General features: G+C 39.1%; 1 protein-coding gene across 8 annotated transcripts in view; it reads left to right on the top strand.

Moving 5' to 3' along the window:
• nrxn2b (neurexin 2b) overlaps nucleotides 1-26375 on the top strand; it is a 476055-nt gene that overhangs the window by 172349 nt on the left and 277331 nt on the right. For all 8 annotated transcript variants that reach the window (XM_058781462.1, XM_058781464.1, XM_058781461.1 and 5 more), the window contains one exon: nucleotides 8095-8112. In XM_058781462.1, the coding sequence (XP_058637445.1) occupies nucleotides 8095-8112 (18 nt within the window). The remainder of the gene's footprint in view (nucleotides 1-8094; nucleotides 8113-26375) is intronic.

The raw sequence follows: 26375 nt of genomic DNA, 5'->3' as shown, positions 1-26375 counted from the left end.
TCACAGGAAATGAACCAAAACAAATATTAGGAACTTCATGTTTTCCTTCAACTGATGACGGTGATATAGGTTTAATTGTGTCTCTCTGTAATATCACCCATCAGTCATCCTCTCACCTGTTGAAGTGCTCCGTCTGGTATTAGATTGTGTTGTAGTGAACGTTATTTATAGCGTTTGTGTCTAATTAAAATCACAGCAGGTTGAGAGCATGTGAAATCTCTCCGTGACATTCTGACACTCTTTCTTTAGCTGTGAAGAAACCGAATAACACTCAGACATGAGAGAGGCTGCGTCTCCATTCTTCTGATGCACAGTAAACCTGTGTATATTACTGATGATGATGATGATGATGGTGATTGAAAACATATTTAAAGGAATAGTTCAGCCAAAAATGAGGCCATCCAAGATTAGGATGAGTTTGTTTATTCATCAGGTTTGGAGAAATGTGTCACTGCATCACTGTCTCAGCAATGGTCCAGCGGGCACCTTGATATCAATCTGTCTTGATTGATCAGTCAAGACTTGATCAAGATGCTGTAACATCATTTTAAATTCAGTTTCTTCCAGGGGTAATTGGGACACTGAAATTGGTTTAATGTATGAGGGCCAATGACGTTCAATTTACATCAAATAAAAATCATGTCAAGTTTTTGACATCAGTTTGATTTGCATATTTTACCTGTCTTTTCAACATCAGTTGCCCACTGCAATCTCTGCAGTGAATGGGTGCCGTCAGAACGAGAGTCCAAACAGCTGATAAAAACATCACAATAATGCACAGCACTCCAGTCCATCAGTTAACATCTGGAGAAGACTGTGTTAAAGCTGTTTTGGACTGTTTTTTCTTGCAAACGCTGCTTGATCTGCAGACTTCTCTCCGGATTCAGACCAGAACACTTTTTCACTGGAGGAAGAGTTATTATGGATTATAGACTCGTGTTTTAGTTAGAAACGTCTTAATGCTGGATGTGTCTTCTCCAGATGTTAACTGATGGACTGCAGTGCTGTGGATTATTGTGATGTTTTTATCAGACTCTCATTCTGACGGCACCCATTCACTGCAGAGCATCCATTGCTGAGACACATTTCTACAAACCTGATGAAGAAACACACTCGTCCTGATCTCGGGTGAATCTCAGATCTCTGTAGCTGGATCTAAATGTGCTGTTTGCTGTGTCAGTGAATATGTTTCTGCAGTGATGGATTCCTCTGCATTAATTCTTCTCGTTAGATTCCCCTGCTAATCAATGTTAATGAAACAGTTTTAATTATTAAGCATGTTCTTCTTCAGGTCGCATTTAGCAGTGTTTAATATGTTTCTGGTCTGCCCTCACAGCAGTAGCGGGCTGATGCTGGCTTGTATTGGCCGTCTCTGGCGATCTGTCCGTTTCTCTCATGGTTTGGTTCAGAGAGGGAATTTCCCGATGTTCCTCTCATCTCGCTGCTGTCAGATCCGGTCTCTGCTGACGGATTCCCTCATGTGTGTCGCGGGAGAGAAACACTGAGATAAATGAAGCGCCTGTGATTCGGTGTCTGTTTAAAAGGCCAGTGATGTTATTATAGGTTTATTTTCAGGGCTCTTTTACTTTCTGTTTTTCTGTCTTTCTGGCAGGATGCTACGAATGAAATAAAAGAGATGGACATTTATATAATTGGCTGCAGATTCTCTTCAGCTCTTCCTTTTTTCTTTCATTGCTCATGTAATGGTTCAGAATGAGTCTGTCGTGTCCCTTCATCATGTTTTCATCGTGAGTTGCGCCGCCCTGCTGGATGCCATGAGAGGATGCTGTATAATCATTATTATTATTATTATTATTATTATTTAAATGTACGCTAGCGTTCAAAAGTCTGGGCTCACTATACATTTTTACTGTCATTTTTCATCAATTTTATGCATCCTTGATGAATAAAGGCTTTTGAAATAAATAAATAAATAGCTTTACTGCCAGCAGATTGTTGAATGCTAGAGTAATTTCATATAAATGCCCAGTGAAGAAACACCACCGAAATACAATAGCACAATATTCTGAATATTCATAATAGTTCAACTGGCATGATTTTTTATAAAATGGTGCATTTGCCTGTCTTGAACATTAATCACATATGTGTGTGTCTGTATTTAAACTATTATATATACTGTATGTATTCACACGAACACTCCAATCTTTAGTTTAAAGGGATGAATCACCCCAAAACGATTCATCTGTCATCATTTATTCACCATCATGTTTGGTTCCCAGCATTCTTCAAAATGTCTTGTGTTCCACAGAAGAAAGCAAGAGTTAATTCACCCTTCTTCATCCATGAGCGTAAATTTCATTTAAAAGTAGGGGGACAATAAACGTCAAATTGATCAAGAACAATATTTGAAGGGGACACAATAATACAGCCAAAATTGTACTTGTAAGATTAAATATGTGTGCATATATGTTTGCATTTAGCAGACACTTTTATGCAAAGCGACTTACAAAAGAGGAACATGAGCGATTCGTCAATGGTTCAGCGTCATTCAGTGTATACTACGGCAGGTTTGCTGGACGATAGATTAGGAAGGTTGTGATGTTTGCAGCTCATTCCAGCTGAGAGAGTGAAGGCTCTGGAAAACTGACACACACCACATGATTCAGGCTACTGTGTGTGTGTGTGTGTGTGTGTGTGTGTGTGTGTGTGTGTGTGTGTGTGTGTGTGTGTGTGTGTGTGTGTGTGTGTGTGTGTGTGTGTGTGTGTGTGTGTGTGTGTGTGTGTGTGTGTGTGTGTGTGTGTGTGTGTGTGTGTGTGTGTGTGTGTGTGTGTGTGTGTGTGAGATGTTCTCTTGCTGCTGTTTCTCATTATTTCTCATTAGTGGTTTTACTGGCCGTGTCTCTGTTTGTTTGTTACAGCATTAAATATGCAAATATATTTTCACTGTTACTGTGTTAATTGACTGTTTCCAGATTTTTCACTAATGTATGTGAAGAGACAAACCTACTAAACACAGAGAAACACCTTGTGATTGTGTGTGTGTCACAACTGGCATGAAATTTGGATCCATATCATTTATTTTTATAGACTGCTTATGTATAAGCTAAACATCTGCTGCTGCTATTATCAGCTGTGACAAACACACACACACACACGCATGAATCATGAGTGTCCTCTGGCTGCTCTCGTTTGAGTTATTTCGTGACATTCACAAGGCGCTCCATCTGTCTGACCTCATGCGTATTTGTGTGTAGTTACGTCTTCCCCTGCTCCACTGCTGCCCACTGATGACATCACTTCCTGTTCCTGTGCAGCTCCATAAGTGTTGTTCTGCAGTCAGGATCTGGTTGATCTGTGCCATGTGTGTGTGTGTGTCTGTTTCTGTGTGTGTGTGTGTGTGTGTGTTTGTTTGTTTTGTGTGTGTGAGCAAGTGTGTACTTGTTTATGCTACATTGTAAGAACCAAATGACCCCACAAGGATAGTAAAACCTGAAATTTAATAAAAAATAAATAAAAATAGTTAATGATGTTTATCTGAAAGTGTAACAATGTAAACGGGTTTTCTGTAATGGGTAGATCAAGTCACCGTTATTTATATAGCGCTTTAGCAGATTTACATTATAAAAAAAGGGAAATATAGTGTTGAAATAGTGTCATTCTCCTCTGGCCAGGCGAACCAGCAGTTTACTTCTAGGCTGCAGCAGAGTCAGATTGTGCAGAGGACTCATCTGGTTCCTGTGGTCTTGTCCTGATGGCCGTCTAGGAGACGAGGTCTTCACTGGGGATCTGTCTCTGGGCTCATCTAGGTGTCCTGAGCTCCACTAACGTTCAGGGCTGTAGAGGTCGTCTCTAGGTGCTGATCCACCATCTGATCTGGATACGGACTGGATCGGGTGGCTACAGTGACCTCGGAATAAGAAAGAAACAGACAAATATTAGCGTAGATGCCATTCTACTTACGATGTAACGAGTACATCGTGTGTTATGGGGAGTGTTCCCGGTTCCGGTTGATCTAATTAATGCAGCCTAACAATCCTTTAACGGATTTGAATAATAGAAGCGTATTAGTGTGTTATGTGTAAGCCAGGCTAAAGAGATGGGTCTTTAATCTAGATTTAAACTGACAGAGTGTGTCTGCCTCCCGAACAGTGTTAGGTAGATTGTTCCAGAGTTTAGGAGCTAAATAGGAATAGGATCTGCCGCCCGCAGTCGATTTTGATATTCTAGGTATCATCAAATGCCCAGAGTTTTGAGAACGCATTGGACGTAGAGGACTATAATGTGATAAGAGCTCGCTCAAGTACTGAGGAGCTAAACCATTCAGATCTTTATAGGTAATTAGCAAGATTTTAAAATGTATACTTTATTTAATGGGGAGCCAGTGCAGTGTTGACAGAACCGGGCTAATACGGTCATAGCTCCTGGTTCTAGTAAGAACTCTAGCTGCTGCATTTTGAACCATCTGGAGTTTGTTTATTAAGAGCACAGAGCAACCACCCAATAAAGCATTACAATAGTCTAACCTTGAGGTCATGAAGGCATAAATTAACTGCAACTGCCACTGAGAGCATAGGTCATAATTTAGATATTTTTTTTTGAGATGGAAAAATGCGGTTTTACAAATGCTATAAAAGTGACTTTCTAAGGAAAGACTGCTATCGAACAGCACACCTAGGTTCCTAACTGATGACGAAGAATTTACAGAGCAGCCATCAAGTGTTAGATAGTGTTCCAAGTTTTTGGTGGAAGTTTTTGATCCTATAATTAACACAGAATTTAACAGTAAGAAATTACTCGTCATCCAGTTTTTTATATCAACTATGCATTCTGTAAGTTTTGCAAATTGGTGTGTTTCACCGGGCTGCGAAGAAATATAGAGCTGAGTATCATCAGCGTAACAGTGAAAGCTAACACCATGTTTCCTGATAATATCTGCCACGGGTAACATGTGAAGCGTGAAAAGTAACGGCCCTAGTACTGAGCCTTGGTTCTTTGCCGCTGTCGCCTCTGGCTTGCTCAGTTGGGGACACTTGATTCCTAGCGATTATCGTCAATTTGATTGCACAGATACTATTTAAACTAAACTGAGCTAGACAATGACATCTCTGAATTCAATAATGAAATGCCTTTAACTGAAAATTGAGTGTTTAATCTTATCATTATACATTACTGACACTCTATCCTCCAATTTGATACTGTTAAGTGCTTTGACACAATCTGTATTGTTAAAAGCGCTATATAAATAAATGTGACTTGACCTTGAGGTACTCCATACCAGTTTTGGGGAAAGTTACTTTTAAAAGTAATGCATTACAATATTGCGTTACTCCCTAAAAAATATAACTAATTACGTTACTTAGTTACTCTTTTTGAAAATAATGTGTTACGTTACTTTTGCGTTACTTTCGCCTTACTTTTTAAATATGAGCAGGGCTTGATTGTTTTTAATATACTGTAATAAGTTATATTTATAGCAAATGTAAAAGCCCTTTCACACCAAAAAAGTGTAATGAATAAACCTCAGGCTGAAGGAAAAGTAAATTCACGTCTGTACAGTAGAACAAAAAGTTATCTAAACAGAATCTAAAGTTATTTTTGCTTATTAGTATGGTTGAACTACAGTAACATCATGTTCACACAGCGCACACAACGCCTCTGTACTTTCCGATTTCTCCCAATATGGGGACAGGAGACTTGTCTGTCAATAAATTGGAAAACAAAGTAACTTGTGTTACTTTTTTGAAAAAGTAACTCAGATATTTTCTTGTAAAAAAAAAAAAGTAATGTGTTACTTTACTAGTTACTTGAAAAATCTGATTATGTAACTCGCGTTACTTGTAATGCGTTACCCCCAACACTGCTCCATACTGCACTTGTGATCGATATGATACCTCTTCATTTACTGTTACAAACTGATGGCGGTCAGATAAGTACGATTTGAACCATGCTAATACGCTTCCTCTAATGCCAACATAATTTTCTAGTCTATTTATAAGAATGTTGTGGTCGATAGTGTCGAACGCAGCGCTAAGACCCAGTAGCACTAATAGAGAGATACAACCACGATCAGATGATAGAAGCAGGTCATTTCTAACTCTAATGAGAGCAGTCTCAGTACTATGATACGATCTAAATTCTGACTGGAATTCCTCACAGATACCATTTTTCTCTAAAAAGGAACATAGTTGTGATGATGATACTACATTTTCTAGTATCTTTGACAGAAAAGGGAGATTTGAGAGGTCTGTAATTAATTAATTAGTTGGGGTCAAGTTGTTTTTAGTTGTTTTTTTAGTTAATTTAGCCACTGTATTGAATAAATACTTGGGGCTGTGTTTGTTTTCTTCTAAAAGAGACGTAAAGTAATCAGATCTAGCAGTTTTTAATGCTTTTCTGTAGGATAGGGTACTTTCCCGCCAAGCTAAACGAAATATCTCTAATTTAGTTTTCCTCCATCTGCGCTCCATTTTCCGGGCTGCTCTCTTTAGGGTGCGAGTGTGCTCATTATACCACGGTGTTGGACTCTTATCCTTAATCTTCCTTAAGCGTAAAGGAGCAACCGCATCTAAAATGCCACAGTCCATATGATCATAGTTTCTTTTATATCAAGTTTTTCTGCGCTGTTGGAAATGCTGAAGAATTGAGATAAATCAGGAAGATTATTTACAAAGCAGTCTTTTGTGGTAGAAGTGATGGTTCTACCATACTTGTAGCAAGGAGTAGAATTAACAGTTTTAGCTATGTGGAGTTTACACAAGACTAGATAATGATCTGAGATATCATCACTTTGCTGCAGAATTTCAACACCATTAACATAAGTTCCATGTGACAATATTAAATCTAGAGTATGATTTCAACAATGAGTAGGACCTGACACGTGTTGTCTAACATCAATAGAGTTCAGAATAGCCGTGTTTCCACTGTCAGGCCAGAATTGTTTACAATAGTAAACATGGTAAATACGACCGCTTGAAGAAATCAGATGGCAGCTTCTCATTCTCCATCACAATCGTGTATTTACTTAGTAACATATTTTATCTGTCATAAGTCTCATCTCAAGACTTTAGCTCCGCATGTATGTCATAAAAATATAATGTTTTTTGTTCGGGAGCTCCCTCTGCTACTCAGGTCGTATTTTCAATGGAAATATAGAAATTATCATTCTTTCTAAATGTGATGTGACTACAAATAAACAGAAACAGACTCGCCTGAATAAGTAGACTAACATTATGTGTCCTTTTTCTTTTGTGAAATAACAGTTCATTCATGCCGCTTTATTTCTGTGACTGATGAATTAATTCATGTGATCAATTTATCACTTATTATACATCGATACTTTTGGATTTAAATCTTTAACAACACATGCAAACAAACGGACGCTTTTATTTTGTGATTGCACTAGTTCAAGTAACTTATTTTTTATTAGTTGTCTGATAACTTCTCTTTGTTGGTGAAATGATGGGGTTGCGTGACGTTGTTCCAGAGAGGCGTGTAAAGGGCGTGTTTTAGTGAAGTGCAGCAGAGCTTCAGGCCCGACGGTGGAAACGCATCTTGATTTTGGGCTCGGTGCTGCAGGTCCGAGGCTATTAGCCCCGCGTCCCGTTTAAAGCATTGGCTCGCACTGACCCGACAGTGGAAAAGTGGCTAATGTCTATGAATGCTGAAGTCCATGCCTTTACTCAGATTTTTTTTCAGCCCCATTGTGATTATTTACAGAGATTTCCATGTACTTATGTGGAGTTATTTTACATTTATTTTAATTTCATTTTCATTTAATTAATTTATTTTATTTTATTTTTGACTTTATTTTATTTTCAGCCGTGTCCTGAATATTTACAGAAATGAGATCCAGTGTTTTGTTGAATATGTTCATGTATTTACTGTTTAATGTCAATCTGCTTTGACCTTGATGTTCTGTTTGGGGACTGAGAACAATTTAATTGCATAAAACCATAATTAATATTAACTTATCAGGTTGATAATTGTATTATTTATTAATAAACAAACTTGTGTTCTGATATGAGCAGTGAGTGTTTTCAGGTAATTGTAAGAGCTGATGGATGAACATGAGCACTAACCCTTTCTCTCTCTCTCTCCCTCTCTCTCTCTCTCTCTCTGTCTGTCTGTCTGTAGGAGACTCGTCTCTAGTGGGTGAGTACAGCATGTTTCTTCTCTTCTGCTGATCTTTATAAAGATGTCATGAACCACTAAAGGTTGTGAGTGTGACATTCATGTCAAACCGCATTATTTTTCTATCTTTCTGTTGATGATGCTAAAGTGTAACAATACAACAACACACAAAAACACAGCAGTCAACTAGCAGTCATTAGAGTATTAGTAGACTGTCTGCTTAATATCTTCTAACACTTTATTTGGTCACACTTTATATTAGGTGGCCTTAACTACTATGTACTTACATCAAAAAATAAGTACAATATACTTATTGTCTTCATATTGCATTGCAAAACACTTCTGCTGCCATTGAGGGGGATACAGGTAAGGTTAGGGACAGGTTTGGTGGTATGGGTAGGTTTAAGGGTGGGCTAAGGTGTAAGGGATGGATCAACAGTGTAATTATATAACAGTGTAAGTGTTCATAGTAGTTAAGGCCACCTAATATAAAGTGGGACCCTTTATTTTGATGGGTCCACAACATACAACATACTGACTATGAGAAACTTTGCAAGTATATGTCAACTTATTCTACTAACCCTAAACCAACCCTACTGAGAGTTAGTAGACATGTAGTTACAAAGTTACTTATAGTTAGTAGAATGTCTAAAGTGGACTATCAAAATAAAGTGTAACTAAAATTACTTTTAAGAGGTTTTGCCTTAATAATCTTCTGCATCTGTTGTTCACAGTAAAGTATCCAATTATCTAATCAAGATTTGAGTCATAAACACACACTCAGAAAAAAATAACATGCATAAATAAGGGGGCTGATAAACATATGTACACGTCCATATTATACATGTATGTTTAAAATAAATAAATAAAAAATGACAAAGTAAATGAATACAGAGAGACGTGATGAATGGAGAGGGTTTAGCTGGAGGACACATACTGCGCTGCAGGTGGATACACTTTTCCTTCTCTCCCAAAATATACCAGACTTTCTCTAAGTTGCCCGCTTGCTGGAATATGCTTTTATTTTGTATCTCTCTTTCTCTCTGTCTCTCATATTCAAATTGTGTATTGTCAAAGCATTTATATGAGCAAAATAAACATGGTCGCAGAGCTGTTAATTTTACATTGGTCAACTTTTCCCTCTGTTTGTGGCAGGCATTAATGTACCTTGCTGCTAGAGAAACGCAGTCTCTTTTTTCAGCAAATATTGAGCCTGTGCATCATTCTCCAGGTTTTCGAAGTTGGGACAAATCATTTCAAATTTGGGAAAGAGCTGTGTTTGAATGTCAGTAGTTGGAGCAGGTGGTTATGAAGTGTAGCTCTGTTTGGTTACAGTAATAAGCAGCTCTGTCTGTGTATGCCTCTCCAGAGCCAGGCTGTGCTCTCGTCATGTTTTTTCTCAGTTTGTGGTCTCTGACTGTGCTCACATATTCTGCTGTTGTGTAATCTCTCTTTAGGGCCAAATAGCATTGCAGTTGCGTTTTTGGAATTTGACACTTTATGATGTAATAGTGTGAATAAGCACCGCCTCTGGGGCTACACAGGCAGTGATGTAAATCAAGCCTGCTTCTACATCACTGCCTGTTTAGCCCCGCCCACCGATCCTACATTGCCACCTGTTTAGCCCCGCCCACCAATTCTACATCGCCGCCTGTTTAGTTTATGATAAAAAATCTGAAATTTGATGGCTCTTTTCTCAATGTGGATTAATAGAGGGTGTTGGCCTGATTCTGCCCTGCATGTGTTATCAGGTGTGTTTCTCTGTACTCTAAGGGTGCTTTTACAAAACTCTGTATGCAGGGCTTCAGTTGGATTTAGTGCATATAGTGATGTATAGTATAGGCATATAGTGCAAGTGGCTGTACTCTCTCTCTCTCTCTCTCTATTCATAATGGCGGCTGTTTGAGACTGTATTGGTTTCAATCAATCATACTCTGCTTAGAGCTGAATGTGTTGACAGCTGCACTTCTGTTGCCTTTCACTGAAGACATACGAGACAGAGAAATGAAATGACTGGAGACTTTTGACTTTCACACTGTGTTATTGACCACGTTCAGCTAAATATCTTCACACACACACACACACACGCACGTGGCTGATGTTGTATTAGAGTCTTGTCAGATCAGGAGGTGTTTTTAAAGCAGCGATTCTTAAAGACATCATAAAATCAGAATTGAGTCTCTTTGCTGTCTCAGGTTCTTTATGTCACATTGTGTTTGAAGATCTGCTAAAGCATACACTGCATTCACATGCTAGCGGTGTTGGGGAGGTTACTTTGGGTCGCAGTAATGTAATAGGTTACAGATTACAAGTTACCCTTTTTAAAATGTAATAAGTAGTGTAACTATTTCAATTACTTTATTAATGTAACTGATTACATTTTGATTACTTTTCCAAATTTCTCATTATTCATTTTCAAACATGTAAAGCAGGCAGGGTTAACCTTACAGCAGCACTCAACACTGATTACTATCAGACTTTCTAAACCTTTCATCGTTAATTAAGATTATAATAATTTAATTTAAAGCACGGCCACCATAAAATCAGACTTTAGCACCTCTTTTTACTCTGACATCATTTGGGGTTAAATACAGATTTAAAATCATAACAAGAAATAGTTTAATAGCTATGATACTGTTTTTGAAATCAAATCTTTGCACAGCCATGACAGGAAACACTGCCATCTAACAATGCTTTGGAAAAACAGTTACTTTAAAAAAATAAAACATACATAAACCCAAATAGGAAATAAATCAGTTATCAAATAAACTTGTCCTGTTCTGTGTCCTAAACTCCTGAAACATTGGTGTCTCATATTTTAGAGCAGTCAGTGCAATTTTGGATGCCATCTTGGATGCATCTTAAACAAAAAGGTGACGTAAAAAACTCCGCCTAACTCTTAGCAGGGATAATTTATAAGGGAAAGGGACCGAAACACCCAGCAGCCATCACCGTCCGCCGTGCATACGCATCCTGTCAGTGCAATTTTGGAAAGAAACTAATAATATCTGTCTGTGTGTGAAAGTATTCATATGTAACCCCCCCATATTAATTACAATTTTCACAAGTAACTGTAACAGATTAGTTATATTTGTTTCGTAATTCAATTACGTAATTGCGTTACATGCAACTAGTTACTCTACGCTGCATGCTGGAACTGTATTCACATGCGTTTTAACCTGCTAGTCCCACTTTTGTGGTGTAGACTCCAAAATGGTTGCACATCTTAGATGCTCTGGAGCACAGAAGGCAGACACTTGGCAGATTATTGTTGAAGTGACAAAAGTTCAGTAAGTAGAAACAATTATTATTATTATTATTTTTTTTAATATAAAATATATTTTTCAAAGCATGTTGGACTCTAAAACTGCTAAAAAAAAAAAAAAAAAAAATCACGTTGCCTCGTGTTGTTAGAGACGTTGCATCATAAATGGAAAATCTGTCTATCTTTTTTACACTTTCAACACTTTTTTACACTTTTTTTTTTTAGATGAAAAACTACAATGGATGTTACGTTTTGAACACATGAAAAATAATCAAGGTTTCCACTGATTTTTGCATGATTGCACGTTTATCTTGATTTCATAATAAAAGTCTGAATAGCCCTTACGATTTTTCCACATACTCGTTACAAATTAATGAATAATTTCCATCTTTTGAAAGAGTTTCTGATTATAAAAACTTATAATATAATAGTTTGTCAAGATTAATTTAGAAGAATTGACTTTCATCACCTTGTTTTTTTAATAATACATTTTAGCGAATGAGCATGTGAAAACACGCGACTGCTGGCGTGAGTGAGTCTGTGGAGGGTCTCGTCGACTCTCGCCGCTGAGCTGCTGGTTTTGTGGAGGAAAATCCAGTGCAATGAGAAAATATGGAGGCTTGTTGAGCAAATCCTCGCCGCCGCCGTCTCCTCCTCGTGTGGGATTTCAGAGGCACTCCAGAGGAATTATGGGAGATGTAGTCCATGGAAGTAAAGCAGCTTATCTGCCATACTCCTGACCAAACGCGCTAAGCCTGAGAGATAAAGAGACAGACAGAGAGGCGCAGAGACGCATGCGGATGCTATCTGGAAAAGAGAGGACTGGGAATGCGCTGAATACTGCAGTCCTGTCAGAAAGAGTGTGAAATGACGTGTCTTTATCTGGAGTTTGGAGCAGGAGCTGCTCACATTAATACTGGACGGCTAGTTCCTCATCTCAAGCTCAGAGCCCTACCTGGACAGCACTCTGAGCGGCAGACTTATTGTTATCAGACTCTGTTTACAGTCTCTCTGTAGACTGCAGATATTGTGTGTTGACAGTGACAGAATGATGTATGTCCTTCATCATCTGTGTCTGAACTCATCAAGAGTGTCTGATTCACCATATGATTCAGAATCAAGCCGTCATTAAAACAGCCCCTGCGGTGTGTGTGTGAGTGTGTGTGTGTGTGTGTGTGTTTATGGTTTGTGAACTTATTTGTCCTCAGAAATAAGCTAAATCTGACAAAAAAGTTCCCTAAATGACATATGTAGTAGTTACAGTAGAAATGTGTGATATGTTCATGTGTGTGTGTTGGTGGCCAATTGCTTTAAGCAGTTTAGCTGGCTAGTGATAGCCTAGTCATGAGTTTTACCAACAGGCAAACAGCTTAGAAACACACACAGGATCACAGTGAGGGGGTGTGTGTGTGTATTCCTGGCAGCTTTGCCTTCAGAAATCCTCCCTCACAGAATCTAATTAAAATGAGAGAGGGTTGCAGTGATATACGGCGAGGACACACACACACACACACTGATGTTCACCCAGTAAACCTGAGCGGGAAATTCTAACTATGTTGAGCAGATTAAATATGTCCGCAGTCGCTCTGGGTGTTTAGCAGCTTGTAAACGTGTCGAATCGTGAGAGATGAGCTGAATCGCCTTTTTTCTTCTTATTTTATGTGTTCTCATTGGTTAAAAAAGGCTCATAAATCTACCAAATTATGTTTATGTTTTGGTCTAGTGATGTCTGTGAGGGTTTGGTTTAGGGGTCAGAGGTCAAGTTAGGAGTTAATATCCTTAACCTTGATTCACTGATATAGCCAAACAAACATGATTGTGTTGTGTGTGATGATGTTCTGCACTGACATGGGTTTAATCATAAAGCTATAGAATCTGTTCATTGACGAGGCTGAGCTGGAAGATATTTTATTAAAGTCTGTTCAATAGGTTTAACTAGTGCTGGGCGGTATATCGGTTCATACCGAATACCGGTGTTTATTTTTCTTATGATATGAATTTTTAAAATACCGCAATAACGGTGTCATTTAAATAATGTTCGGAACGCGGCACTGTTTGAGAGGAGACTCTTTACACTATTGCATTGTGGAGAGGACACAGCTGTATGTGTTACTAAGCGTGAAAGTTCTGAAGCTGTAAAACTAGTAGAACGTGATGACACAGAAGATCTGACTCCCGGTGCAGCGTCGCGTCTCTCGGCTGAGAAGCAGCGCATGCAGCAGTCGTACCGCAGCAGACTCGTCAGTGAATGAGTACAAAACAGCGTTTCCAAGCACCTGCCGCTAACTGACTGCTTGGAATTATAAATATGAGCATAGTTCGTCTGTTAATGTTATGCAATTTTTATTTTTATTTTTAGTTTGTTACTCAGACACAGGCAGTGCGCTGAATGAGACAAAAAAGTAATATAGCCAAAACCACCGCACAGCCGCTCTTTAGTGTAACGTTATATGCATGTTGATTTTATCAGACGATGTCACGATTATACAGGTGCTGGTCATATAATTAGAATATCATCAAAAAGTTGATTTATTTCACTAATTCCATTAAAAAAGTGAAACTTATATATTATATTCATTCATGAAAAGTCAAAAATCATGAAAGTCAAAAATCAGTATCTCAAAATATTAGAATATTTAATATAAATTTAATATAATATAAGAATATAAAGAATATTTGAGTTTGAATAAATGACCATCCCTACAGTATAAATTCTGGGTATCTCTTGTTCTTTGAAACCACAATAATGGGGAAGACTGCTGACTTGGCAATGATCCAGAAGATGAACATTGACACCCTCCACAAAGAGTGTAAGTCACAGAAGGTCATTACTGAACGGTGTGGCTGTTTACAGAGTGCTGTATCAAAGCATATTAAATGCAAAGTTGACTGGAAGGAAGAATTTGGGTAGGAAAAGGTGCACAAGCAACAGGGATGACCGCAAGCTTGAGAATACAGTCAAGCAAAGCCGATTCAAACACTTGTGAGAGCTTCACAAGGAGTGGACTGAAGCTGGAGTCAGTGCATCAAGAGTCACCACGCTCAGACGTCTTCAGGAAAAGGGCTACCAAGCCACTTCTGAACCAGAGACAACGTCAGAAGCATCTTACCTGGGCTGTGGAGAAAAGAACTGGACTGTTGCTCAGTGGTCCAAAGTCCTCTTTTCAGATGAAAGTACATTTTACATTTCATTTGGAAATCAAGGTCTCAGAGTCTGGAGGAAGAGTGGAGAGGCACAGAATCCACGTTGCTTGAGGTCCAGTGTAAAGTTTCCACAGTCAGTGATGGTTTGGGCTGCCGTGTCATCTGCTGGTGTTGGTCCACTGTGTTTTCTGAGGTCCAAGGTCAACGCAGCCGTATACCAGGAAGTTTTAGAGCACTTCATGCTTCCTGCTGCTGACCAACTTTATGGAGATGCTGATTTCATTTTCCAACAGGACTTGACACCTGCACACACTGCCAAAGCAACCAGTATCTGGTTTAAGGACCATGGTATCCCTGTTCTTGATTGGCCAGCAAACTCGCCTGACCTTAACCCCATAGAAAATCTATGGGATATTGTGAAGAGGAAGATGCGATATGCCAGACCCAACAATGCAGATGAGCTGAAGGCCACTATCAGAGCAACCTGGGCTCTCATAACACCTGAGCAGTGCCACAGACTGATCGACTCCATGCCACGCCGCATTGCTGCAGTAATTCAGGCAAAAGGAGCCCCAACTAAGTACTGAGTGCTGTACATGCTCATACTTTTCATTTTCATACTTTTCAGTTGGCCAAGATTTCTAAAAATCCTTTCTTTGTATTGGTCTTAAGTAATATTTTAATTTTCTGAGATACTGAATTTGGGATTTTCCTTAGTTGTCAGTTATAATCATCAAAATTAAAAGAAATAAACATTTGAAATATATCAGTCTGTGTGTAATGAATTAATATAATATACAAGTTTCACTTTTTGAATGGAATTAGTGAAACAAATCAACTTTTTGATGATATTCTTATTATATGACCAGCACCTGTAAATGAGAATGACTCCTGGTTAACATGTATTACTGGGTCGTGTTTAGTCACTATTTAGGGTGGAATTTTTCTACAATATTCGTTCATCATGACAGTAAAATAGGGCACTCTAAGTCAATCTACTGCAGTATTTCCTCTCTCAATCAGTAGAAAACGTGGGTAACACCCGGTCATGCATTAAAAATAAATAAATACCATTATATACGTGAAACCAGTATAATTTTGAAAAATACTGTGATATAAATTTTTGGTCATACCGCCCAGCACTAGGTTTAACCCTGTAAAGCCTGAAATATTAAATAATAGTCAGAAAAATCAGAACTGTTGAAATCAAACCATTTATTGAACCGTATGAGAAAACATTTTTAAAAATGCATATGTGTTTAATGTTTTATATCTTATTTATTCCATCGGGCTTTTATGGCTCATATAATGAATGAATGAATGAATGAATTAAGCATTTATATAGTTCTGTATTGTGTATAGCTGTACACCCAGAGCGCTTCACCATCATGGGGGGTCTCTCCTCAAACACCACCGGTGTGCAGCATCCACCTCGGGTGCGTTTCCCAAAAGCATCGTTAGTCAACTATGGTCGCAAGTTCCGTCGTTACCAGCATAGTTCAACGATTCGGTGTTTCCCGAAACCATAGTTCAAACGAACGTTCACAATCAGCGTCGCAAACTTACGTGGTTGGAACTGCAGCTCTCGACCTGTGGTTAGAAGCATAGTTTCTTGTTAATAAGATATATGAGCTTAAATAAATATGCTCTTGGGCACAACAAGCAAGCTAACATCCAGTACTATCTGTATCTTCCATTCTATCTAAATATAAAATGCATTTTAATTATATATTTTTGCGCGTCCTTTGTAATCACCATTTTTGAAAAGTGCGCATGTGCAAATGCCTAAGGAAACCCCGGAGTATGACGTATGAGGGAACCTGCGATTAATCAAACATCAAATAAAGCACAATGACAGGGAACAAAAAAATAGTAAATTAGTCAGTAGGTGCAATACAGTAGCATCTTAGAGATCTCTAATCAGTTAAATAGCATAAGTTATTCCTCCACCACTTGCATGTGATGTCATTAACAATGGTCCTATGTTGCTGAACCAATGTGGTTCAAACGACGGAGATGTGACCGTGTTCGGGAAACAGTCGCGACTTGCTAGTTCGTTTCCAAAACAATGCATCGTACTATGGTGGTTAATCAGCGAGTTATGTCGTTATTCGGGAAACGCACCCCTGGACGATACGACAAAAGCAGCCACAGTGCGCTCACCACACACCAGCTACAGGTGGAGAGAGAGAGAGAGAGAGAGAGAGAAACACTTTCTGCTGATGTGTCCTAAATATCACAATGTGAGGGAAACATTTCTCCCCAGATTTGAAGCATTGATTCCATCATTTACTGAACTTAGTGATACTGAGAACATGCCCTTCTTACTCGGAGAAGATGATAACACAGCTGCACTCGCTGCTAAATATGTGTTAACCATTCACAGTGTTAGATGTTAAACATGATTAACTGACTTATTTTATCTTTTCATTTATTTAGATGGATTTTATTTATTATTATTTATGTTGTTGTTATATATATATATATATGTTAATGCTTTGGCAACATTGTGCTACACAGTCATGCTAATAAAGCTGAATTGAATTGAACTGAATTGAGAGAGAGAGAGAGAGAGAGAGAGAGAGAGAGAGAGAGCCGATCCAGTGGATGGGGGTTATTAGGAGGCCGTGACTGATAAGGGCCAGCGGAGGGAATCTGACCAGGACCCCGGGGTTACACCCCTACTCTTCATGATGAGTGCCACGGGATTTTTAATGACCACAGAGAGTCAGGACCTCGGTTTAACGTCTCATCCGAAGACGGTGCTTGTTGTCAGTATAGGGTCCCCGTCACTACACTGGGGCGTTAGGACCCACAGACCGCAGGGTGAGCGCCCCCTGCTGACCTCACTAACACCTCTTCCAGCAGCTACCTAGTTTTACCAGGAGTCTCCCATCCAGCTACTGACCAGCTCAACCCGGCTTAGCTTCCGTGGGTGACCGGTCTTGGGCTGCAGGGTGATGTGGCCGTGGGTTTCTGTATATAGTCTGATACAGTGAGAGTATGTAGGAGAATATGTAGCAATTATAATGCAATTCTCATGTTTGTAATATAAATCGATGAGATCTTTGTAACAGTACAGGAGATGCTTACATAACATGATCTGAATATCAGTTGGTTCATTTCTGTTTGATGCTGTTAAATCACAGAGAACAGAGAGACATTTCAGCTGTCTCTCTCTCTGTCTCTCTCTATTTCTCATGTCTATATCTCTCTCTCGTGTGTCTCGTCTTTTGAGGATGGTGTAATTGTGTTGAATGCATGTGACTGGAGGAGACGAGAAGCAGGACTTGATTTTCTCTTTCTTTCATGTGTGAGAGCAATTATGAGACACACGGACAGCAGCTCCCGCCACTAATTTCATTACAGACAGAAATGAAGAATCTGTTTCATTGCATTTCCACTGCCTTCAGATGCAAAAGAATCAATATCAAGAGCAAAATATCAGTCTGTTTATTAAACAGTGATCTGCTCTGTTTGGAGGAGTTTGTGCTTCAACACTAATAGTGGTGGATGTTGTGCAGTGTTGTGTGTGTGTGTGTACAGTGTTGTGTGTGTGTGTGTGTGTGTACAGTGTGTGTGTGTGTGTGTGTGTGTGTACAGTGTTGTGTGTGTGTGTGTGTGTGTGCGTGCGTGCGTGTGTGTGTGTGTGTGTGTGTGTGTACAGTGTTGTGTGTGTGTGTGTGTGTGTGTGTGTGTGTGTGTGTGTACAGTGTTGTGTGTGTGTGTGTGTGTGTGTGTACAGTGTTGTGTGTGTGTGTGTGTGTATACAGTGTTGTGTGTGTGTGTGTACAGTGTTGTGTGTGTGTGTGTGTGTGTGTACAGTGTTGTGTGTGTGTGTGTGTGTGTGTGTGTGTGTACAGTGTTGTGTGTGTGTGTGTGTGTGTGTGTGTGTGTGTGTGTGTGTGTGTGTGTGTGTGTGTGTGTGTGTGTGTGTGTGTGTGTGTGTGTGTGTGTGTGTGTGTGTACAGTGTTGTGTGTGTGTGTGTGTGTGTGTGTGTGTGTGTGTGTGTGTGTGTGTGTGTGTGTGCGTGTGTGTGTGTGTGTACAGTGTTGTGTGTGTGTGTGCAGTGTTGGTGAGCCATGCTGTGATTGTGTGCTGTATTACTGTATTACCGCAGGACTCCGAGCCTCCATTTTTCTGTGAGGAATTGCGTTCCTGAGCCGAGAGGCAATTTTCACGAGCTCTCTGTCATTTTCCCCTCGTGTGCTCTCCATCTCACACATTCAGCCTTCCCAGAGTCCTCCATTCTCCCTTCTCTGTCTGTCTGTCTGATTGTAGCTGTGTGAATGCAAATGCTGTTTAAAGAGCAGGTCTGTGGAGACACACACACGGATCACAGGGGGTTTGTGTTGAGTTTTCCAGCTCTCTCTGCAGTGGGTTTAAGAAGCTTTTGTGGAAATTTCACCCATTTAGGAGCTTTAGAAACAGGTTAAACAGACACTGAGTTATAATGTGTCTCATCACCACAGATGCAGACGGACAGAAAGACACACAGACAAACAGAGAGACGGACAGACGGACGGATGGACGGACAGAGAGAGAGAGAGACGATTAATTTCAAATCAAAAATACAAAGATCCAGTCAACTCAGAATTACGCTTAAAGCACTCAGAACTTCTGAAACAATACAAAAACACACTGAGACAGAAGAAACTGGATTATTATAACACACTTCAGAAGATGGAAACACAGTTGATCAGGGTCAGTTCTGGAGCACTTGGAGCAGTCTAAACAATACAAAGCCACAAGAACTAGCCATACAAGATTTGGAAAGATTATTTTGAGCTCTATACACATCAAATTGACCCTCTGAATAATCCCAACCAGTTAAAAGTCCTTGAAAAATTGACTGCTCTTGAATCATGTATCAAAAACAACCAAAATCCACTCGATTATCCAATAACCCAACAAGAACTTAGTGGAAAACTGAAATCCCTCAAATGTAAGAAATCCTGTGGCCCTGACAACATAAACAATGAGACGCTTAAAAACAGCTCTCCTGAGCTTCAGAGCGCACTACTCAAACTTTTTAATCTGACTTTGAGTTCAGGTGTTTTTCCTGAGGTCTGGAACACAGGACTCATCTCTCCTGTCTTTAAAAGAGGAGACAAAACAGATCCTAATAACTACAGAGGGATATGTGGAACCAGTCATTTGGCAAAAGTATTTTGCTCTATAATCAACTCTCGGATTTCATCTTTCTTAAAGCAGCACAATGTCATCAGCAGATCTCAAATTGGCTTCCTCCCTAAACATAGAGCGACTGACCATATTCACACACTACACATTAATAAATGAACATGTACACCTGAACAAAGAGGGACAAATATGTGCATGCTTCATAGATTTTAAGAAGGCTCCATTTGGCATAATGGATTGTTTTATAAAATCCTTCAAAGTGGCATAGGGGGTAAAATATATGACTTAATTAAAAACATGTATAACCAAAATAAATGTGCAGTAAAAATTGGACGGCAAAGGACAGACTATTTTTCTGAACAGCGAGTAGCCCAGCCCGACTTTATTTAACATATACTGTATATCAATGAATTGGCAGATCTACTGGACCAATCAGACAGTCCAGGACTACAATTATTCCACACAGAAGTCAAATATTTACTGTATGCTGACGACTTGCTAATTCTATCTGAAACACCAGAAGGTCTCCTGAACAACCTTCACACTTTAACTAAATACTGCCACGATTGGAACTTAGAAGTCAACATCCAAAACATTAAGATTATGATATTTCAGAAAAAACCCAGAAATCTAGAACATAAACATATATTTACTTTAAACAACACCACACTTCAACATGCTTTACAGTATAATTATCTTGGTCTGGTTTTAACTCCACTGGAAATTTCAATATAGCAATCAAAACATTACTTGTAAAAGCCCGCAGGGCACAGCACGCCATACGAACAAAATTATTCAAAATAGACATCCCCATCAGAATCTGGACAAAGATTTTCGATAGTGTCATACTGCCTTTTGCCCTGCGTGGAAGCGAGATCTGGAGCCGACGAGTAACTACAGCCACAAACACCCTTCAGAAGCTCTGCATGTAGAGTTCTGCAGAAGCACAGAAACACACCTGATAACGCCGTCTCCCTCTGAATCTAATCATTACAACAAGAGTTTTAAACTTCTGGATCCACTTAAACTCTAGTTCTGGAGATTCTCTTCATTTTAAAGCATACAGCATTGGAAAGAACAAACCAAAGACCAAAGTCGTCTCCAATGTTATCTGAAACTCAACAGAGAGTACAGTCTGGCTGACTATCTGGTCTCGGTCAGGAATATAACTCACAGACATTTACTGACGAAGTACAGACTGAGTGACCACCAGCTGGTCATAGAAAGACGTGGTTACCTAAAGAAGAGCGAATCTGTAGTGAATGTAGATCAGGATCAGTTGAGACGGAGGAACACTTCCTCCTCCACTGCGACAAACACACGTCCTTCAGAGACGCACTGTACAGTCAAATACAGCAGATTATTCCTGAGTTCCAGTCGCTCCATGAACATGACAAACTAGGAATATTACTTGCTGAAGGACCTGCTTCCTCTTTGGTAGCACAACATATTTATAAATGCCACAAACTAAGAAGTAAAGAGTGAACACATCTGCATTAGTAGTATTGTTAATGTTTATATAAATATATATATATATATATATATACATGGATGTATTTTACATGTATTTTGTTTTGTTTATTTATGGATGTATATTACATGTATTTTAGTTTTGTTTTTATTCTGTTATGTACGATGCTTTGGCAATATGTATCTAAGTACGTCATGCCAATAAAGCAATATGAATTGACAGACAGACGGACAGAAAGAGAGACAGACGGACAGACAGATGGCTGTCTAACATCACGGGATGTGTGCGATGTTTAGTTAGTACTCATAATGCTTTAGTTTGAAAGGCTTTACTGTAAAACGAGCAGCCAGTGACTGATGTGATTCACTGAGTTACAGTGATAGTGATCATAGTGCTCAAAGATGATCAATCTGTCATCATTTGCTCACCTTACTCACCGACTGAGCCTGGTGTTGCTACATTAACTATATTATATACACTTAAAATAAAGAGCAATATCATGCACTTTCACAACAAAATATTTTTTTTATTTTATGTTATTTTTTTCATTAATGTTCACTAACATTCAGTATCTGACATGAGCTGAGGAAATTTACTTCCATCAAGTGTTGGTGATGCTGTGACCGGATGATCTGCTCAGGTCAGGACAGCATCATGCTTACAAAAACACTTCAGATTAATATTATTATCAGTCCATCAGCATCAGCAGTTTGTTAGACAGTAATTTGCTAATGAACATCTACAATTCTTCTGTCAGTGAGGCCTTCTTGTTGAAAGTTTGTTCTTTTTCTGCTGACGGTGTTTAAGTCTAGACTGAAAGTGTGTGATCGCACTGCGCTTCATATTTAACGTTTATACCTATCTTTTATGTCTCCTTTATATCTCTTATCTTTTTTTAATGCTTACCTTTATTTTGTTTTAATAATTTATCTAACTCTTCAGTTCCCATCCTTCTTGTTTTTACCTTTTGTTTGATGTACCTTTTAATGGCTACTATTTTTAAATAATTTTCACGTGAAGGACTTTGAATTATCATTGTTAATGAAATGTGTTATAAAAATAAACTTAAATCAAACAGACCACATTACTACAGTTACTACAGTAAAAGTGTAGTAGATTTCTAAAAGGGATACAGTGTACGTTTGTACCATTGTTTGCTTAGATTTAGTAACAATTATTTCATATTATGTTGTGCATTTTAGCTTTGGATATTTTTGTTTTGGATTGTTTGTATTTGTAAACTTATTTTATTTATGCGTACCATTTAGACAAATATTTGTATTTTACATAGAAAATATATAGTATGTTAAAATTTTGTTTTGAGAACGGCAACTGTGAAGTCAGACAAGAGTGTGTTCTTTGGAATACAGCAGAGTCACACAGTTTTCTTTACCGCATCCATGATATTTAAGATCTAAGACTATTTTTTGTTTCTTTAATTTTATATTTTTAATATGTTTTATTTTTTTCTCATAGTCAAGATTAAAGGAAGACATTTGACCATAAACAGAGTACAAAGATTTCTTTATTGGACATGGAGAGAGTGAATCTAAAACTTAAACAAAAATGCATACTCACAGTATATTTACATGTTCATGATTTAATAAATACGAAGTGTTATAGGAATCAGGCGTGTGTATGATGAGGATCAGGTCACAAGACTTTAAAAAAGGTACATGAGGAATAAAAAAGATAAAGATAAAAAAACTGTGAAATTAAGCAATAAAATGGATTAATGAATTGAAATAAAAAGAGCAGAGGCGTCCATGAGAGGCTGATTATTAATTCAGCCGGTGGATGTTTTGATCATGTGTGTGTGTGTGTCTGTCATGAAGAGTGTGTGTGTGTCGTCTCTCGGCGGAATGAAAATGGCGTCCCTGATTGCAGCACAGAAACGAGTGCGTGGTGTAACGAGATTCCTGCCGGAGATAATGAGCTCCAGCGGCGCTTTCCATCCTCATGCTGTCTGCAGAGTCACTATTAAAATCCCCCTCGCTCACTGACACTTTCATCAGGAGCGACACCTCACCTCACAGCTGCACGCAAATGTAAACGCTAATGTGGCTAAATAATGATCTGCATGCCGTTATTGACAGTCTGCCGTGCAGGGAGGAGAAACTCACCGATGGACCGTACGCGAGTGTGTCAGTAACTTGGGAGTGTTCATAGATCATCTGGAGGTCAAAGGTCACAGCGGTGACACAGAGCATGTGTGTGTGCTGTTCCTGTTTGTCCTGGAGTTGTTGATCGATTCCAATCCAATGAGAGGAATAACACCAATTAATCATGTTGCCATGGCAGCAGTTGCCGATGGGTTTCCTCAAGAACAGAAAGAGGGGAAGAAGAAATTAACACAGGAAGTACAGAAACAGCTGATTGCAGCTGCAGTGAAGCATATAGTGTATAGTGTAGTGTAGTGTGTAGTATGAAGTGTTTAGTATGTAGTGTAGTGTGTAGTGTGTAATGTTCTCATATTGTACGTTGCTTTGGATAAAAGCGTCTGCTAAATGATTAAATGTAAATGTTGTGTAGTTGTAGTGTAGTGTAGTGTACTGTAGTGTACAGTGTGCAGTATGTAGAGTTTAGTGTAGTGTAGTGTGTAGTATGTAGTTGTAGTGTAGTGTAGTGTAGTGTGCAGCGTACTGTTGTGTATAGTGTGTAGTGTTTAGTGTAGCGTGTAGTATGTAGTGTAATGTGTAGTATGTAGTTGTAGTGTAGTGTGTAGCATGTAGTGTGTAGTTATAGTGTAATGTGTATGTAGTCTGTAGTACAAAGTGTGTAGTATGTAGTGTGTAGTACGTAGTGTGTAGTGTAGTTTGTGTTCCGTCAGTGAATCATCTTGAAGCTTCAGATGACTGTTATTGTTGTTGCTGTTTATTTGATAATTGGCTAGATGGTATTTGACAAGCACGCTCATTTCAGTGTTAGTAAGGCGTTTTGAGTAAATTCAAAGTCTGCAGTCACAGATTCTTCTTTGTGGTGTTTATTTGAACATTAGAGATCCAGAAAGTCGCTCATGAATCAGAATCAGAATCAGAATCAGAATTAGCTTTATTGCCAGGTATGTTTACACATACCAGGAATTTGTTTTGGTGACAGAAGCTCCACGGTGCGACAGAATGACAGCGACAGGACACAGATAATAAAGATAATAATATACAAATATACAAAACAGACAATTTAGTATGTACAGGTATGTTAGGTACAAATTTGAAATGTAATAAGTATGTGTGTTAAACAGAGGTGGACAGTAACGAAGTAAATTTACTTGAGTATTGTACTTAAGTACACTTTTTGAGTATCTCTACTTCACTCGAGTATTATTTTTTCTGGAAACTTGCGACTTTAACTTCACTACATTTGAAAGACAAATATCGTACTTTTTACTCAACTACATTTATATCAAGGTCCCCAAGTAGAAAGTCGTTATATTTAGCAGTTTTTACAATGAGTGCATTTTCAGATTCACTTAACTCTTTTTTTTTTTCTGCGAAAATCCGACCTGCGATCTGCCAGGACCTTCCTGTGTTGCCAAGTCTTACAGTATTTCTAAGCCTGCAGTTTTCCGCCTAGCTTTGAATGGACATTTGGCTGATCTTTGTTACGCAAATCTGGCAACCTCGGGATCTTCCCCGCTAAACTAATGTAAACGTCCGCGCTACTGCACAGCTAAAAGCGCTCTAAAAAGGCATGTGTTAACTCATTAAAGCCCTTTGGAAAATTAACCATGTTTTTACTATAGTAACCATAACTATGGTATTTGCAGTAAAATCACAGTATCCACAAATTTACTATTGTCTCACTATAGTAACCTATAGTTTGTTTTCTTTTCAATGTTTGCTTTGTTTGTCTAAAATGAACCATATCATAGACTTCAATATCTCTTTGAAAAATAACTTTGTAACTTTTAAACAAGTATTATAATGAGTTCAATGTAGCTGTAGGAGTGTTAGATAAAAATAAAGATGATTATCTTCATTCAGTTGTTCCATTTTAATATGTTTTGTAACATAAAAAAAGTTGTGTACTTTGTCCGCCTCTGGTGTTAAATAAATAAATGTATGATAGTGTGTGTTTCATGTTTATTGTTAAGTGTTCAAGTGTTCATGAGATGGATGGCCTGAGGGAAGAAACTGTTCCTGTGCTGGTCGTTCTGGTGCTCAGAGCTCTGTAGCGTCGACCAGACGGCAGCAGTTCAAAGAGGGATTGTGCTGGATGTGAGGGTCCAGAGTGATTTTGTCAGCACTTTTGCTCACTCTGGATAAGTACAGTTCTTGGAGAGTGGGGAGGGTTGTACCAATGATTCTCTCAGCAGTCCAGACTACTCTCTGTAGTCTTCTGAGGTCAGATTTGGTAGCTGAGCTGAACCAGACAGTTATTGAAGTGCAGAGGACGGATTCAATGATGGCGGAGTAGAACTGTTTCAGCAGCTCCTGTGGCAGGTTGAACTTCCTCAGCTGGCGAAGTACAGCCTCTGCTGGGCCTTTTTGACAATAGAGTCTATGTGAATGTCCCACGTCAGGTCCTGAGAGATGGTGCTGTCCAGGAATCTGAATGACTCCACTGCAGTCACAGTGCTGTTCATGATGGTGAGTGGGGGGAGAGCAGGGGGTTCTCCTGAAGTCCATGATCATCTCCACTGTTGTGAGCGTGTTGAGCTCCAGATTGTTAAGACTGCACCATACAGCCAGCTCTTTAACCTCCTGTCTGTAAGCAGACTCGTCACCGTCCTGAATGAGGCCGATGACTGTGGTGTCATCTGCAAACTTCAGGAGCTTGACAGAGGGGTCTTTAGATGTGCAGTCGTTGGTGTAGAGGGAGAAGAGCAGTGGGGAGAAGACGCAACCCTGGGGGGCACCAGTGCTGATTATGCGGGTGCTGGATGTGTATTTTCCCAGCCTCACTAGCTGCTGCCTGTCTGTCGGTGATCCACTGACAGACGGAGGTGGGCATGGAGAGCTGAGTTAGTTTGGGCAGGAGGAGTGATGGGATGATGGTGTTAAAAGCAGAGCTGAAGTCTACAAACGGGATCCTCACATAAGTCCCTGGTCTGTCCAGATGCTGCAGGATGAAGTGCAGTCCCATGTTGACTGCATCATCCACGGACCTGTTTGCTCTGTAGGCAAACTGCAGGGGGTCCAGTAAGGGTCCAGTGATGTACTTCAGATAAGCCGAAACCAGTTTTTCGAATGACTTCATGACCACAGATGTTAGAGCCACAGGTCTGTAGTCATTAAGTCCTGTTATCTTGGGTTTCTTTG

This window comes from Onychostoma macrolepis, chromosome 07 (assembly GCF_012432095.1).
Source record: "Onychostoma macrolepis isolate SWU-2019 chromosome 07, ASM1243209v1, whole genome shotgun sequence".
Lineage (NCBI taxonomy): Eukaryota > Metazoa > Chordata > Actinopteri > Cypriniformes > Cyprinidae > Onychostoma > Onychostoma macrolepis.
The sequence above is the reverse complement of the archived record's forward strand: the minus strand, read 5'-3'. Positions and strand labels throughout refer to the sequence as shown.